Consider the following 12,216-nt stretch of genomic DNA (forward strand, 5'->3'; position numbering starts at 1 on the left):
CGGGGTTTTGTCCACCTTGCTACATTCCTATGAAGAATTGTCATTTGGAACAACTCGTTTGTTTGTGTGGGTTTGGCCCGAGGTCTTTGTCTGCTATTTGTGAGCTTCCTTGTTAGCCCATGAGCAAGGCATCTTCCTTAAATAACAATGAACTGGCTCAACACTCGGAGAGCGTGTAATGGGGTTTGGGAATGTCGCTCAACGGGCTCTTGTCACCCAGTTCCTCCAGCACCATTACTAACCCGTGACATGTGCGGTTAAATCAAATGGCTCCAAGGTCAGAAATATAATACACGCCGTCAGGGATCATATTTGAATTTCAAAACATCTGAATTTGACTGTGCCTACTGAACAATTCACTTTAAAATGATTACTTTATTAACTGCATCAATTCCAAAAAAGAATTTGCCTCAAGGAAGTGGCTGGAAGTCGAATGTGATTATTGCTGCTGATATATTTTTAGCGGTAATCGAAATTAGAATCATTTCCTTTTTTTTTCGCATTTTTGGGAGACACAATGCATCTTGACACATTTAGGGTAATGAGATCACTGGCCACGGACAGGAGCAAAGTTGGCTGACAAATGACGCATAGAAAGCTGTGAAAACATTTCCCATGCCAATATGTAAGACCGATCTGAATTTTGGTATGAATGATCAGTGTAAAACATTGCACTTTGCTTTGGTTTGCAGTCATAGCCACATCCTTACCCCAAAACAAACAGTCGGGTGCGAGCGGCTAAATACACATGGCCACCTGAACCTGCCTTTCTTATTAGCTAACGTCACACACAGGGTTTTTGTGTGTGGAAGTGTTATCAGTGAGGAATGTTGATCCACTGTTGGCAGCACTGGAAGAGGCAGCTGCCTTCCAAACGTCACGTAAGAGATACAAATCCGTTTTTTGTGGAGAGATGTGTGTCTCTGGAATTTGAACTTCTTAACTCCGGTTCTTAGACTGAAGGGTTTTTTTTGTTATTTAGTGGTGCATTATGCACATGCCACATTTAAATACAGTTTGCATTTTTGGGCTACATTAATCATTTTGCATGCAGCTCTTCCTTGCCTATGATCTTAACATTATTTGTACAAAAAGTTAAAATAATTCATTTAGAGAGATGGTTGATACTTTTGTACGGTAATGCGCATTGTTTCATTTCTCAGTTGTGTGCATGGCAATGATTTTTTTTAATTTTCTATCCACTGTCCGTGATGTTGCTTTACTGAGCACCCTCAGGCCAGAGCTGCATTCTCACACTCCAATCACTTAAGCTCCAACATCGGTCGTTGTAGTTGATCTCATTCGACTTCTCAGAGCCCAGGACTCCAGGGTTAAGAAGTCACTAATCCAAATTTAGGAAGCTCGTATTTGGCACCCAACATGTGGTTTATTATATATCACCTGGGCAGCAGGTCTTTGTCCTCCACACCTTAATGAGCTCACCTTGACCAATGTGGCTCTCATTATTGATTGTCTTGCTGAGGGGCCACGTAATGCTATTGTGATGGCCCCAACTCATGAGACCGACACCTTTTGATCCCCTGGTTGTTCAACTCGCGTTGGCCCTGTTTGACTTCCTTTTATTCCAGCTGATGGCTGACAGTTAACTGAAGGCCTCCTGCTGCTCCAGCGACGGGGTTTACAGATGCACAAAGCCTTGTTGTTGCTGAAAGACACCAGGCAACGCGGCTGCACCGCTCACGCGCCGAGGCCTGGTTCTATAGTCTCTGTGATCAGACTTGTTTGTCAGGAGGGGGAAAAGTTCTGTCTCGGTGAGTATTACAGTAAATGCCAACATAAATTGTGTTAGTGCGTCGATTGTGCCCGTCTGTCGTCTGCCTGTCTGTCTATTGGTTTCAGTGCGTCAGTGATTAATCAGTTACCGTAGTCATCATTAGTAATTGAATCCATTGCAAATGTATCAAACAGCTATGTGGAGGTGTGAACTCCACGCGCCACAAGTCGTCTGTTTGTGTAATACCTGGTTGAGCCTCAGGTGCGTGCCAACTGCCTCTCGGGAAACGCAAAGGAAAAACATGCACCCGCTCTTTCACTGTGCTCCATGGTTAATACATTATCGCGCCTTGCTGCGTTCTCAATAGCGGCTCTGAGAACGAGTTAACCCCCCCCCCCCCCCCGGCTGATAAGCAGGTCACGCACGTCTCCTGCAGCATAAAGTCGTACATGGAAAATCCCACTGAGTAAAGTGGCACCAGCTAGACCAGAACTGGCATCATCCCGGAGCAGTGGAGCGCATCGCCGTTGTTATGGTGATAACTGGGAAAGTAGTCGTAAACTTTCTGAGCCACATGTTATGGGTGTCTGCCTGTCTGCCTGCCTGTCTGTCTGTCTGTCTGTCTGTCTGCCTGCCTGTCTGTCTGCCTGTCTGCCTGTCTGTCTGTCTGTCTGTCTGTCTGTCTATCTGTCTGCCTATCTGTCTGTCTGTCTGTCTACCTGTCTGTCTGTCTGCCTGCCTGTCTGTCTGTCTGTCTGTCTGTCTGTCTGTCTTTGTCTTGTCCATGTTGCAGACTTACACAAATCCTCACCCACCCACGTGGAGACAGGAAGTTGGTAGTATCATTGCTGAGGACTCTCTGAGTGTCTGTGTCACAGATGAGAACACACACACTCACACACACACACACTTACATTTGCCTCATTAAAACCCCTCCAGTAGATGTACGACTTTCTACAGCTCTCCACTCATCATCACCTCCAATCCGCTCAACCTTGCCTCCCTTTTGAGCACCACTATTTATTTTCATCAAGCCCTCTCCGTCCATTTTTCCCCCCTCCCATGTCTCTTTCTTTCCACTCTCATCCGCGGTGGACTCGTCATGTATTGAAGCACCTTTTTTTATTTGCTTCTTTTTCGCCGCTAATTCTCTCTCATTGTCCCCCCCGGCGCCCCCGGCGCGTCGGAAACAAGACCGCTCCGAGAGGGTTGCTCCCTGTGCTCAAGACATGAGTCAGTGAGCCAAGATAATGATGAAAAGCTCGGACACGCAGGAGACACACAAGGAGATCCAGCCTCCGTCACCGGTCACACCAGCAGTCTCTTCTGAACACCTGACACCCCTCACGCAGGGTCATTATTGCAGATGGTATTCGGTTTGTGTGAGGAGATGAGGTCACCATTTGGAGTTGTGTGTTAAACACACGTGTGGTTCAGCTGTCGGTACGTTTGTATATTTCCGTATGTCATCGGGATGCGGGGCGGTGTAGTGGTAAGCGCCGTCGCCTTGCAGCGAGAAGCTGCTCGGTTCGCATCCCGGTTCGAACCAAGTCCAAAGACATGCAGATTGGAGACAAAAGGTGTGAATGTGAGAGTGAGTGGACGTTTGTCTCCGTATGTCGGCCCTGCGTTACGCTGGCGAGCTGTTCAGGGTGAACCCCGCCTCTCGGCCAATGTCAGTTGGGATTGGCTTCAGCCCCCCGTGACCCTTAAACGATGAAGCGGTATAGATAATGGATGTATGTCAATACAGTTTGACTCTGTTTTAGTTCAATAAAAACATAATCATTTGTTAATATAATACCAAGTAAATGTATACAGTTGTATCAAAACTCTGTGAGACAGCATGTGGTAGTGCCCAACTAATAATAGATTTTTGTGACCTGCATCAATATTTGAGAGTTTAAAAAAAGACTAATGTATCACATGAAATTCATTTTTTTATGTAAAAAAATTATATGCACAAAATTGTATTAATGCATCTATTTTGTTATTAATATTACTTGTAGATGCTCACAGGCCAAATGTGCATTTTAATTCTTATGGTCAATTGAATTGGTTATTAGTTGAATATCCATACTCACTGGTACAAGCGGGTGGGAAATGACATTCCCGGAATAATGAATTGCTTTCATATGTCATTTGCAATATCAACAGACATCAGCTTTAAATTAAGAATATTTGGTTTTAATTTTGTAATTAGTCGTAAAAAAAAAATTCAGATGGTGTTGAAAACCAGTTTGTACAAAGGAAACAGGGCACAGAGGAGCTCTTTGGCTTTCGGCTTGAAATATGTGAAACCTGTGGCGCGTTCCTGTGTGTTGTCAAAACACAAAGTCTCTCGGGACGAGGGAAAAACCGAGAGATTCCATACGTGTCTACTTTCTCAGGCCAATCAGATCCATTCTGCCACTTCAAAGAGCGGTCTCAGGAAGAGGCCGCAGACCGTGGATGAACATTCACTTTCCCTTCTCCTCGGTCGAGGCTGTGCGCCACCGCTGAGAGGAGGTTACCACAGTCGGACTTTGAAGTCAGTCCTCAGAGCAGACAATGTCTGTATTCTTCCTGCTCAGCATGTCCTCCAGCCCTCTGCTTCCTACACACATCTCTCTATTGCACTGTGCAAATGCTAAATTAAAGACTGATTACTCATTACGGTGGTTACTCGTACAAAAACACAAGTAAATGCACTAATGCACTTCTTTGGAACTGCGAAAATCCGAGGTGTCATTTCCAGATTAGCCACCAGATGGTGTTGTACGCACCTACTCAACATCTTGAAAAGGACATTTTCATCATAACTGTCTTTACTGTGCAACTGGAGCCATCGTCATCACACAGGCGTGACAAGGCGTGTGTGTGTCATCGTCGTCGTCTTTCAAATGACATTCCTGTCAAGCCGTGACTCATACGAGAATGATCTGTCCATACTGCAAAACTCATGTGGGGGCCCTGTGCACAAAGTACACTTCCATCATGCTGCACTCTGCACCACGTTTTTGCACCCCATCCTCTGAGCATACAACCATCTACGTGGCTCAGATATTCTGCTCAAAATATACTACTTAGTCATCTTGGTTGTGACTCATCGTCCTCTCCACACAGACACCCTCTTTTCCCTATTGCTCAATCTGTGCACACGCCCCCCCCCCCCCCCCCCCCCCCCCCCACCCCCAGCTCCGGACCTGCACACCCCCGCTCCGAAAAACAACATTCCCGTGATGCAAGATTGGAGAAGTTCACTGGTATTGTAAATAATATCAGCGGACTTTGAAAGAGGAAGTGCCCCATGAGGAACTTTCAAGATTTTCCTGCTGTGTCATCCTGATCTCTCACAAACATACTACGTGCCCACGCTAGGAGATGTGCGAAGGAGGGCGACGCTGGCAAAGACGTAATCCAGCATGATAGTCTTTTGCAAAATGACATGTTTGTGAAATTATATGAGGTTAGAGAGGAGCAACAGTCCATTAAGCACCTTTTATAAACGTGCAAAAAGAAATTACGTGGCATTGATTGTGGATACTATTTGAAATACATGTTTTCTTATTTCAACATAACTTTATATAAAACCATAATCAGGGGCAGGGTAATTATAGTAAGCTATTCTCTGTAATCTCCAAAGTCTCCGTCTCAGGAAAAGTCAATATCTAAACAAGTTATACTCATTCTTAAATATTTAATTGTGTATTTAAGAGACAAAAAAATTGCGGACTTCCTGTTGAAACAGGACGTTGCGCGCGGAGACGAGAGGAGGTGAGGTGATTAGAAAATATAGCAGCAAGTGCAGCTCTTATAATCACATTATATTACACCTCAGATTGCAGCACGATATTGTTTGCCTACCAGTGTAATTGACAAAAAAAAAAAAGAATCTCAAATTCCCAATTACCTGTAGTTTGGAGGATACAGAAGACGCGTCTCCTGGGTATATGTACAGTGTACGTCTGGTTATCTGCTCCAGAGTCCAATATAGAATGAACGTGCTTGTTGATTCCTCCTGCTGATGTTCAATCATTCCTGGAAGGACTGGTGAACGAAGCCCCATATTTAAAGACAATTGTGTTTCCTCTTTTCTTGCACCCAGGAGCAGGGTGCAAAGGGAAGCCTTTATGTAAGACGCCCCTATATCCAAGACAGAAATAATCACAGATTTCTTGCAAGTCATCGCGTTGCATAATCGCGTTCGCCTAAAGTTTTTAAAGTAGCAAAAGACAGAAGCTTTTGTCTCACCGTACGGTCTGTTGCATATAACTTTGATAAAAAAAAAAGTTTATTATATATTTTATCAACAAAATCATGGCACTTTCAGCAGATAATGCAGCATTCGCACTTTGACATTGTTGTCCAGGTCAATACTAAAATAACGGCTTGACATCAAGTGTAGACTGAATGCTGTTAATTTCATATTCTTGAGACAGTTTGTCCATAACTCATCTGTGCTGCTCAACTTGTAAGAACAAAAAAACACACACACACACACACACACACACACGAGTGCTTTTGATCAGCTTTATGGAACAGTGGCATCTCATTCCAGAGGGAAAGGGCTCCGACACTGCGTTCACGGTCACACTGTAATCTGCATAATGACAATGATGAACAACCCGGCGGTGACGATTGGCAGAGAAAAAAGCCTCCAGATGCCCCTTCAGACGCGTGTTGATTGTGTTTATTCACGGCAGTTAGGTTGATGAGGGAGCAATATGGAGGAGGCTGGATGGACACTTGCCGCGCGTTACCGCTGCAATAGCGGGCGTCTCTCGACGAAGCACAAACAGCGACGGCAGGCTGAAAATCACGGCGTCTGCGAAAGCTCTCGAGAATGCAAATCCAGAAGCACTTCATTACTTTCCTTTTCCCCGCAATCTTGTGTCTGAGAGACTGAACTAAGTGGTTAATCAAGCCAAAAAACCAAACCGTGTCTGAGGGGCCAGAGAGGAGACACCTCTGTGCTCGCAGACAAGGCCAAGAGTGTGTGTGTGTGTGTGTGTGTGTGTGTGTGTGTGTGTGTGTGTGTGTGTGTGAAGGGAGCGCATTGTGTGATTCTGAAGCCTTTATTTTGATATGCTCAGAATATGTGTTATTGCATTTGAAAATGCAGTTTACAATATTGTTTTGGACCCCCCGCTTTAAGTGATTCACCTCCCACGCGCTCTAAGTTATCGTAAAAACTCTTGTTATGATATTCTGACACCTTAACCTCATTTTGCACAGCACAAAGCTTTCATCACAGCGTGCTGATTCAGTAAAAAGCGAAAGATCAAGATACAAAAATCTATTCGATTGTTGCAAGTGAAAGTTAAAACATGCCCTGATTTCAAGTAACCTGTTGGTGGATGAAGAAAAAAAGAATTCAATTCATTACATGCTAGATTTCATCGCCAGGGGAGAATGAATGTCCAGATTTCATGCTCAACCATCCAATGATTTGGTTGAGATGTTGCGCTGATGGACCGGCCGGCCGACCCCGAAGAGCCACGATGCCGCTGGTGTGGCTCAAATGACGGCTAATTTACAAAATATTTGAGGCATATATACACAGTTCCAATTCTCTTACAGCATGAAAAAGAAACCTTTCATCAAACCGATCACATCTGCACATCTGGAGACTCGCCGAGTATTTAAGTACGTGCTGGAAGGATTCAGTGTTGCCATTTGACAAGACACCAAATTTGAATTTCGCACGGCGCTCTTTCTTCATAGCTCTCCATGCTTTTCATAGGATGTCGGATCTGAGAGCTGAGGGGAAGGGGATGGGAGTGCTCAGTGGACATCAACAAACACGCTGACGGGTTAACTGAAGGTAACACTGAGGCCCTTTCACACGCACGCATTACATTCCGTGACATTAACTTAACTCGTCTGAACTATTCTGGTCGAGGCAGCAGCTTCTCTGGGCTTCTGCTGTTCACATAGGCACTGGCCTCAGATGCAATTTCTCACTCTATGGGGCCATTCACACACCGACACCGGTGCCACTGTCCTCTGTCGTCAGCGGGCCGGTGTTGTGCACGCCGTGGCGCTTTTTCTTCACATCACGTGACTGCGTGGAAGTAATGTAACGTCGCCAGAGTTGCCATAACTGACTAAGCGGGAGATTCAATTTAACACGAAACAGTTATTTGCCCTAGTTTTACTGCAGCAGAATGGCCCCGGAGTCTTTCTCATGCACCGTCATTGCGATTTGTGATTTTGAACACGTGACACTGCACATGGTGGCACAATATGTCAATGTTTTCAGATTTTTTTCTTATTTAACCGTGGTGAACGTTTATTTTCTTAGTGTGAGTGATTTCCCTTTTTGGTCTATTAAAAGTTACAAAATGAAGAAACACCCGCCGCACATCCTCTCAGAACCCAAGGTGACATTTGAAGCAACTTGAATTGTTTGATAAACAGTCAAAATCCGCAAACTATTAATCACAGAAGACAGAGGCTCTTTTTTTCATATTTGTTTAAAAAGATAAGGGTCAACGATTGATAGATTGTCAAATTTGTTGCAGATAATGAATTAGTAGACTATTAGTTTCAGCTCTACATCTGTCATTTTTACTGGTTGCACTAATCCAGTTATTAGTAAGATTATTGTAGGTTTTAAAATATTATTTTCCAACATGTCTGCAGGGCTCAACTCAGCCAAATGATCTTACCTGCGAAAACTGCGAGCGGCGCAATGCACTTGTCAGACGTCCACGCCTTACCTATGACGTAGGGATTTCTCACCCCGAGCTTGTTATTGTTCAGCAGACGGAATGTGCAGAATGCGAGTGTGTGAGTGAACTCGGCGGGAGCTGACACTCGACATTAGATTTACAGGCGGAGATTGTGACCCGGGGCACTCTGGCAGAAACAGAGAAAAAGACAGCGAAAGCTGAGGCCAACGGGAGAGAGACGAGAGGTTGCGAGAAAGAGAAAAAGAAGCGGGGAGAGCAGAGCGGAGGCCAACCGAAATGAAATGAGGTGTTTGATCTCCCCGGGACAGGTCGGGTCTCACCGGTGCAGCGTCTGGTCTGACACAAACCGGCTGCACTGAGCATTCATTATGGCTACACATAATGAAAAGACGACAGTGCCTCATTGTGATCTATGTAATTATGTGTCATACAACCTTTCTCTCTCTCTCTCTGTCTATAAATATTCCCCCTTTTTTCCACCAGTTCTTTGCCTTAAGTCTACACTTTTTGTCCAAAAGTTTCCCTGAGAGGCACTTGGGTTTTCTCCCGGCCTCTGTTGTGCCTTGATGGTCGCCTCTCTTTGCCTTCATTGTAATCGATGCACGCATTACCCCCCCCCCCCCCCCCCCCTTTTTCAATTTTTTTTTTAAAGATGGCAATAGTGTGCGTCTGCTTGTCTTGTGTCTGGTTTACCTGTGGGTCTTTGATCATGACAGCATGCGACAGCATTTGATTCCTGGGATACTTTGACAGTTTGCGGTTCTGGCAAAAGGACCTCCAGTGTCTGAAGTGAGATCAGAGGAGCCGGGCCCTGGAAAAGCAGGTGTCCAGCTGGGAGAAGATCAGAAGAGACACAAACTTTGGCGAGAGCCATTGTGAGGTACACAGTGGCCGCTGGCTCCCGTAACTTTTCCCTTTTGTATGGTTTTTTATATATCGCTCTCTCATTCCCCCTCTTATCTTCTGCTCAGAGCGTTCAATGGCTCAGTTAAAGGTCTGTGAGGTTTTATCAGATTTTATTGAAAAAAAGACACCTTGTATTTGTTCCCTCTTTCAACTGTCTCATGGGGCTAAAGGTTGGCCCGTGTGCACACGTTTACAACGATGCACGTCGCTGTCACAGTGCAAGCATCATGCCACGGGGAAGTTGTTGTTAAGGTAACAGATGCCTTTTTTGAAAAAAATGTTATCTCATACATTTCATGCCACATGCTGGACAATGACGTGGTGTGAGTTCAAAAAGCATTCTGTTTTTTTTTTTTCTATCAATAAAAGTTAAACGAAATATTGGATGTGTGCGTGAGGTTTTAGGCACCTCGAGTGAAAGCATTCATTCATAAATCATCCAAGTCGCTGTAATTACTTGGCCAGATTAGGTTATGTATGTAATTATGTTACCTTAGATCCTCGCTTCCTGTGATTTTTGAGGAGACTGTCTCACGGCTGGTAAGTGTGGTAATGGCGCCCTCTTGTGGTTCAATGGCAGAACTAACAAATCAGTTGTAAAGGCTTGTAAAATCGTCTAGATCCTGCACACTTTTCTTTTTCAAGGTCCTAAAAATGTCTTTATAAGCATTTCAATTTTAAATGTTTTAATGGTGCAGAAATGCTGCCCACTATTGTGCAATAGTGGTTACTTTTCTCCGACTGGGGCCAGATGTCTATCTATGGCAATCATCTTTTTTCATACAAATATACACATTTTAGGGGGACATAGTGTACTTTTTCAGTCAAAACATGCTAAGTCAGCAAAGCCAAATACGATGCGACACTGTTGCAGTTAATAAATGAGATAAAATTGAAAAGTAAACATACCCACGGCTAGTAAGTGTGGTAATGGCGCCCTCTCGTGGTTCCGTGGCAGAACCAACAAATCCCTTTGTGCCTCGTAAAATCGTCTAGATCCTGCAAACTGCAGCTCTGTGCTACATACAAGTTGGAGCACTTGCGTTAAACACTGTGATCATTGCATTTTGAGTATTCTTTCATATATGCACCAATATCAGAAAACATGTATCCTCGTGCATTCGTTCCTTTTTGGAAGGGATTTTAAACTTTTCTTTTTCAAGGGTCTTAAAAATGTCTCTAGAAGCATCTATATGTTTCGTTTTTTACTGGTGCAGAAATCCTGCTCACTTTTGTGCAGTAGTTGAGTAAAAAAAAAAAAGAGTTACTTTTAATTCATCTTTTTTCATACAATTGTACAAACTTTAGAGGGACACACTGTACTTTTTCATTTTGCGTGATAGTCCTAATATGACGCGAGACTGCTGCAGTTAATACATGTATTACAATTGTAAAGGAAACACACCCATGGGTGTGTTAAAATAACACCTCATCATATCAAGGTGGTACCGGTTGACTCGGGCGAGTCGATCGTCGATCGCTGCCTCCGCATCTGTCCGTCGCCGTTCCGAGCTCAGCCGAACTCAGCCGAACTCAGCCCCGCCGGAGAAATGGCAACTACGGTGAAACTGAACACCGGCGCGCAGATGCCCATCGTCGGACTCGGGACGTGGAGAGTGCGTATTGTCTGGTTTTTTTTTTTCACAGTGAACTCGTTAGCGCTCGTTAGCTCGTTAGCCCGTTAGCCGGGGTCGCGCGGCGCGGCAGTGCGCGTGCCCGCGGACTGTCCCTGGACAGCACCTGCTCGTGTGTCAACGTGAAGTTGGCTGATCGACACTTCACGGCCGTTCGTCAACACCAAAGAACGCAAGTATGTGTGCTCGCGTTCTTTCCAGGAACGCACTTGGGAGTTCAACTCGGGAGAACATTCTCCTGAGAACGGGAGAAACGCAGCTCGGTCATTGTGCAATTGGAACAGGAGCGAACGTGTCAGCCAGGATGCAGTTGAGCATGAAAGAGATGAGGCGTAGTAGCATTTCTTTTTAAAACAAATATTATGGGATGTATTTACATATTATAGCATTACTAAACAATATGCATTTTTTAAACAATATATGGGTAGACCCATATATTTAGACCTCACAGTTCTTTTGGTACACCAATATAAAAACTAATGCAGTTTAATACTGTCTACATACACACACACATACACACACACACATATATATATATATATATATATATACTGTGTACAACCCCATCATCCACAACGTCAAAATCACTGCCATTGAACTGTACTGAGTTTTTGCTTAGAGGTGTTTATAATATTTGGTCTATTCTCATTCATATGGGACGGACAGCCAACACTCAAAAACTGATCACATAAAAAAACAGAATAATAAAAACTGGTTGAGGCAAGTATGTACTCGTGTTCTTTCCAATTACGTACTTGGGAGTTCAACTCGGGAGAACATTCGCCTGAGAACTGGAGAACCCAGTTCGGTCATTGTGCAATTGGAACAGGAGCGAACATGCCAGCCAGGATGCAGTGGAGCATGAAAGAGATGAGGCGTAGTAGCATTTCTGTAATGACCCGAGATGTTTTCTCCTCTATAATAAAGATGGGTTTCTAAACCGCATATGATATGTGCAATCAGTTTGATCAATGATATGGATGTGGAAACTACATATAGATATTGAGGGTATTAAATTAAACAATATGAACTGAAGCTGATCCTGGTGCTGCTTTGCAAACACATAATTTGCTTATAATTTGCTCCTCAGTAGTGAAACTGGATCTAGTGCAGAAAAAACCCCACAACCAGGAACAATATTTTAAGTGTAACCAAACTTCAATGTGTAGCAAAAAAATCATGCAAAATCATTTAACCACGCATTGTACGTACATTGACATCACAAGTGTACAATTGCTATTTGCTGTGATGGGGTGGTTTGTGC

At 44.1% G+C, this 12,216-nt stretch overlaps 2 protein-coding genes across 4 annotated transcripts in view; one reads left to right on the top strand and one right to left on the bottom strand.

Moving 5' to 3' along the window:
* tfec (transcription factor EC) overlaps window positions 1-5,759 on the bottom strand; it is a 39,316-nt gene extending 33,557 nt beyond the window's left edge. The window contains exon 1 of the mRNA XM_035609746.2: window positions 5,628-5,759. The gene's annotated coding sequence lies outside the window, so the exon portion shown is untranslated. The remainder of the gene's footprint in view (window positions 1-5,627) is intronic.
* The window catches only part of LOC118285910 (aldo-keto reductase family 1 member B1-like), a 72,671-nt gene that overhangs the window by 56,628 nt on the left and 3,827 nt on the right, over window positions 1-12,216 (top strand). The window contains exon 1 of one of the 3 annotated variants that reach the window (XM_035609864.2): window positions 10,755-10,934. The exons of 1 other annotated variant lie outside the window; for it this stretch is intronic. In XM_035609864.2, the coding sequence (XP_035465757.2) occupies window positions 10,869-10,934 (66 nt within the window). In that variant the 5' untranslated portion in view covers window positions 10,755-10,868. Of the gene's footprint in view, window positions 1-10,754; window positions 10,935-10,977; window positions 11,129-12,216 lie in introns of those variants that run through there. One more of the 3 variants, XM_047336189.1, reaches the window with a different exon arrangement.

This window comes from Scophthalmus maximus, chromosome 12, assembly GCF_022379125.1.
Source record: "Scophthalmus maximus strain ysfricsl-2021 chromosome 12, ASM2237912v1, whole genome shotgun sequence".
In the NCBI taxonomy this organism is placed as follows: Eukaryota; Metazoa; Chordata; class Actinopteri; order Pleuronectiformes; family Scophthalmidae; genus Scophthalmus; species Scophthalmus maximus.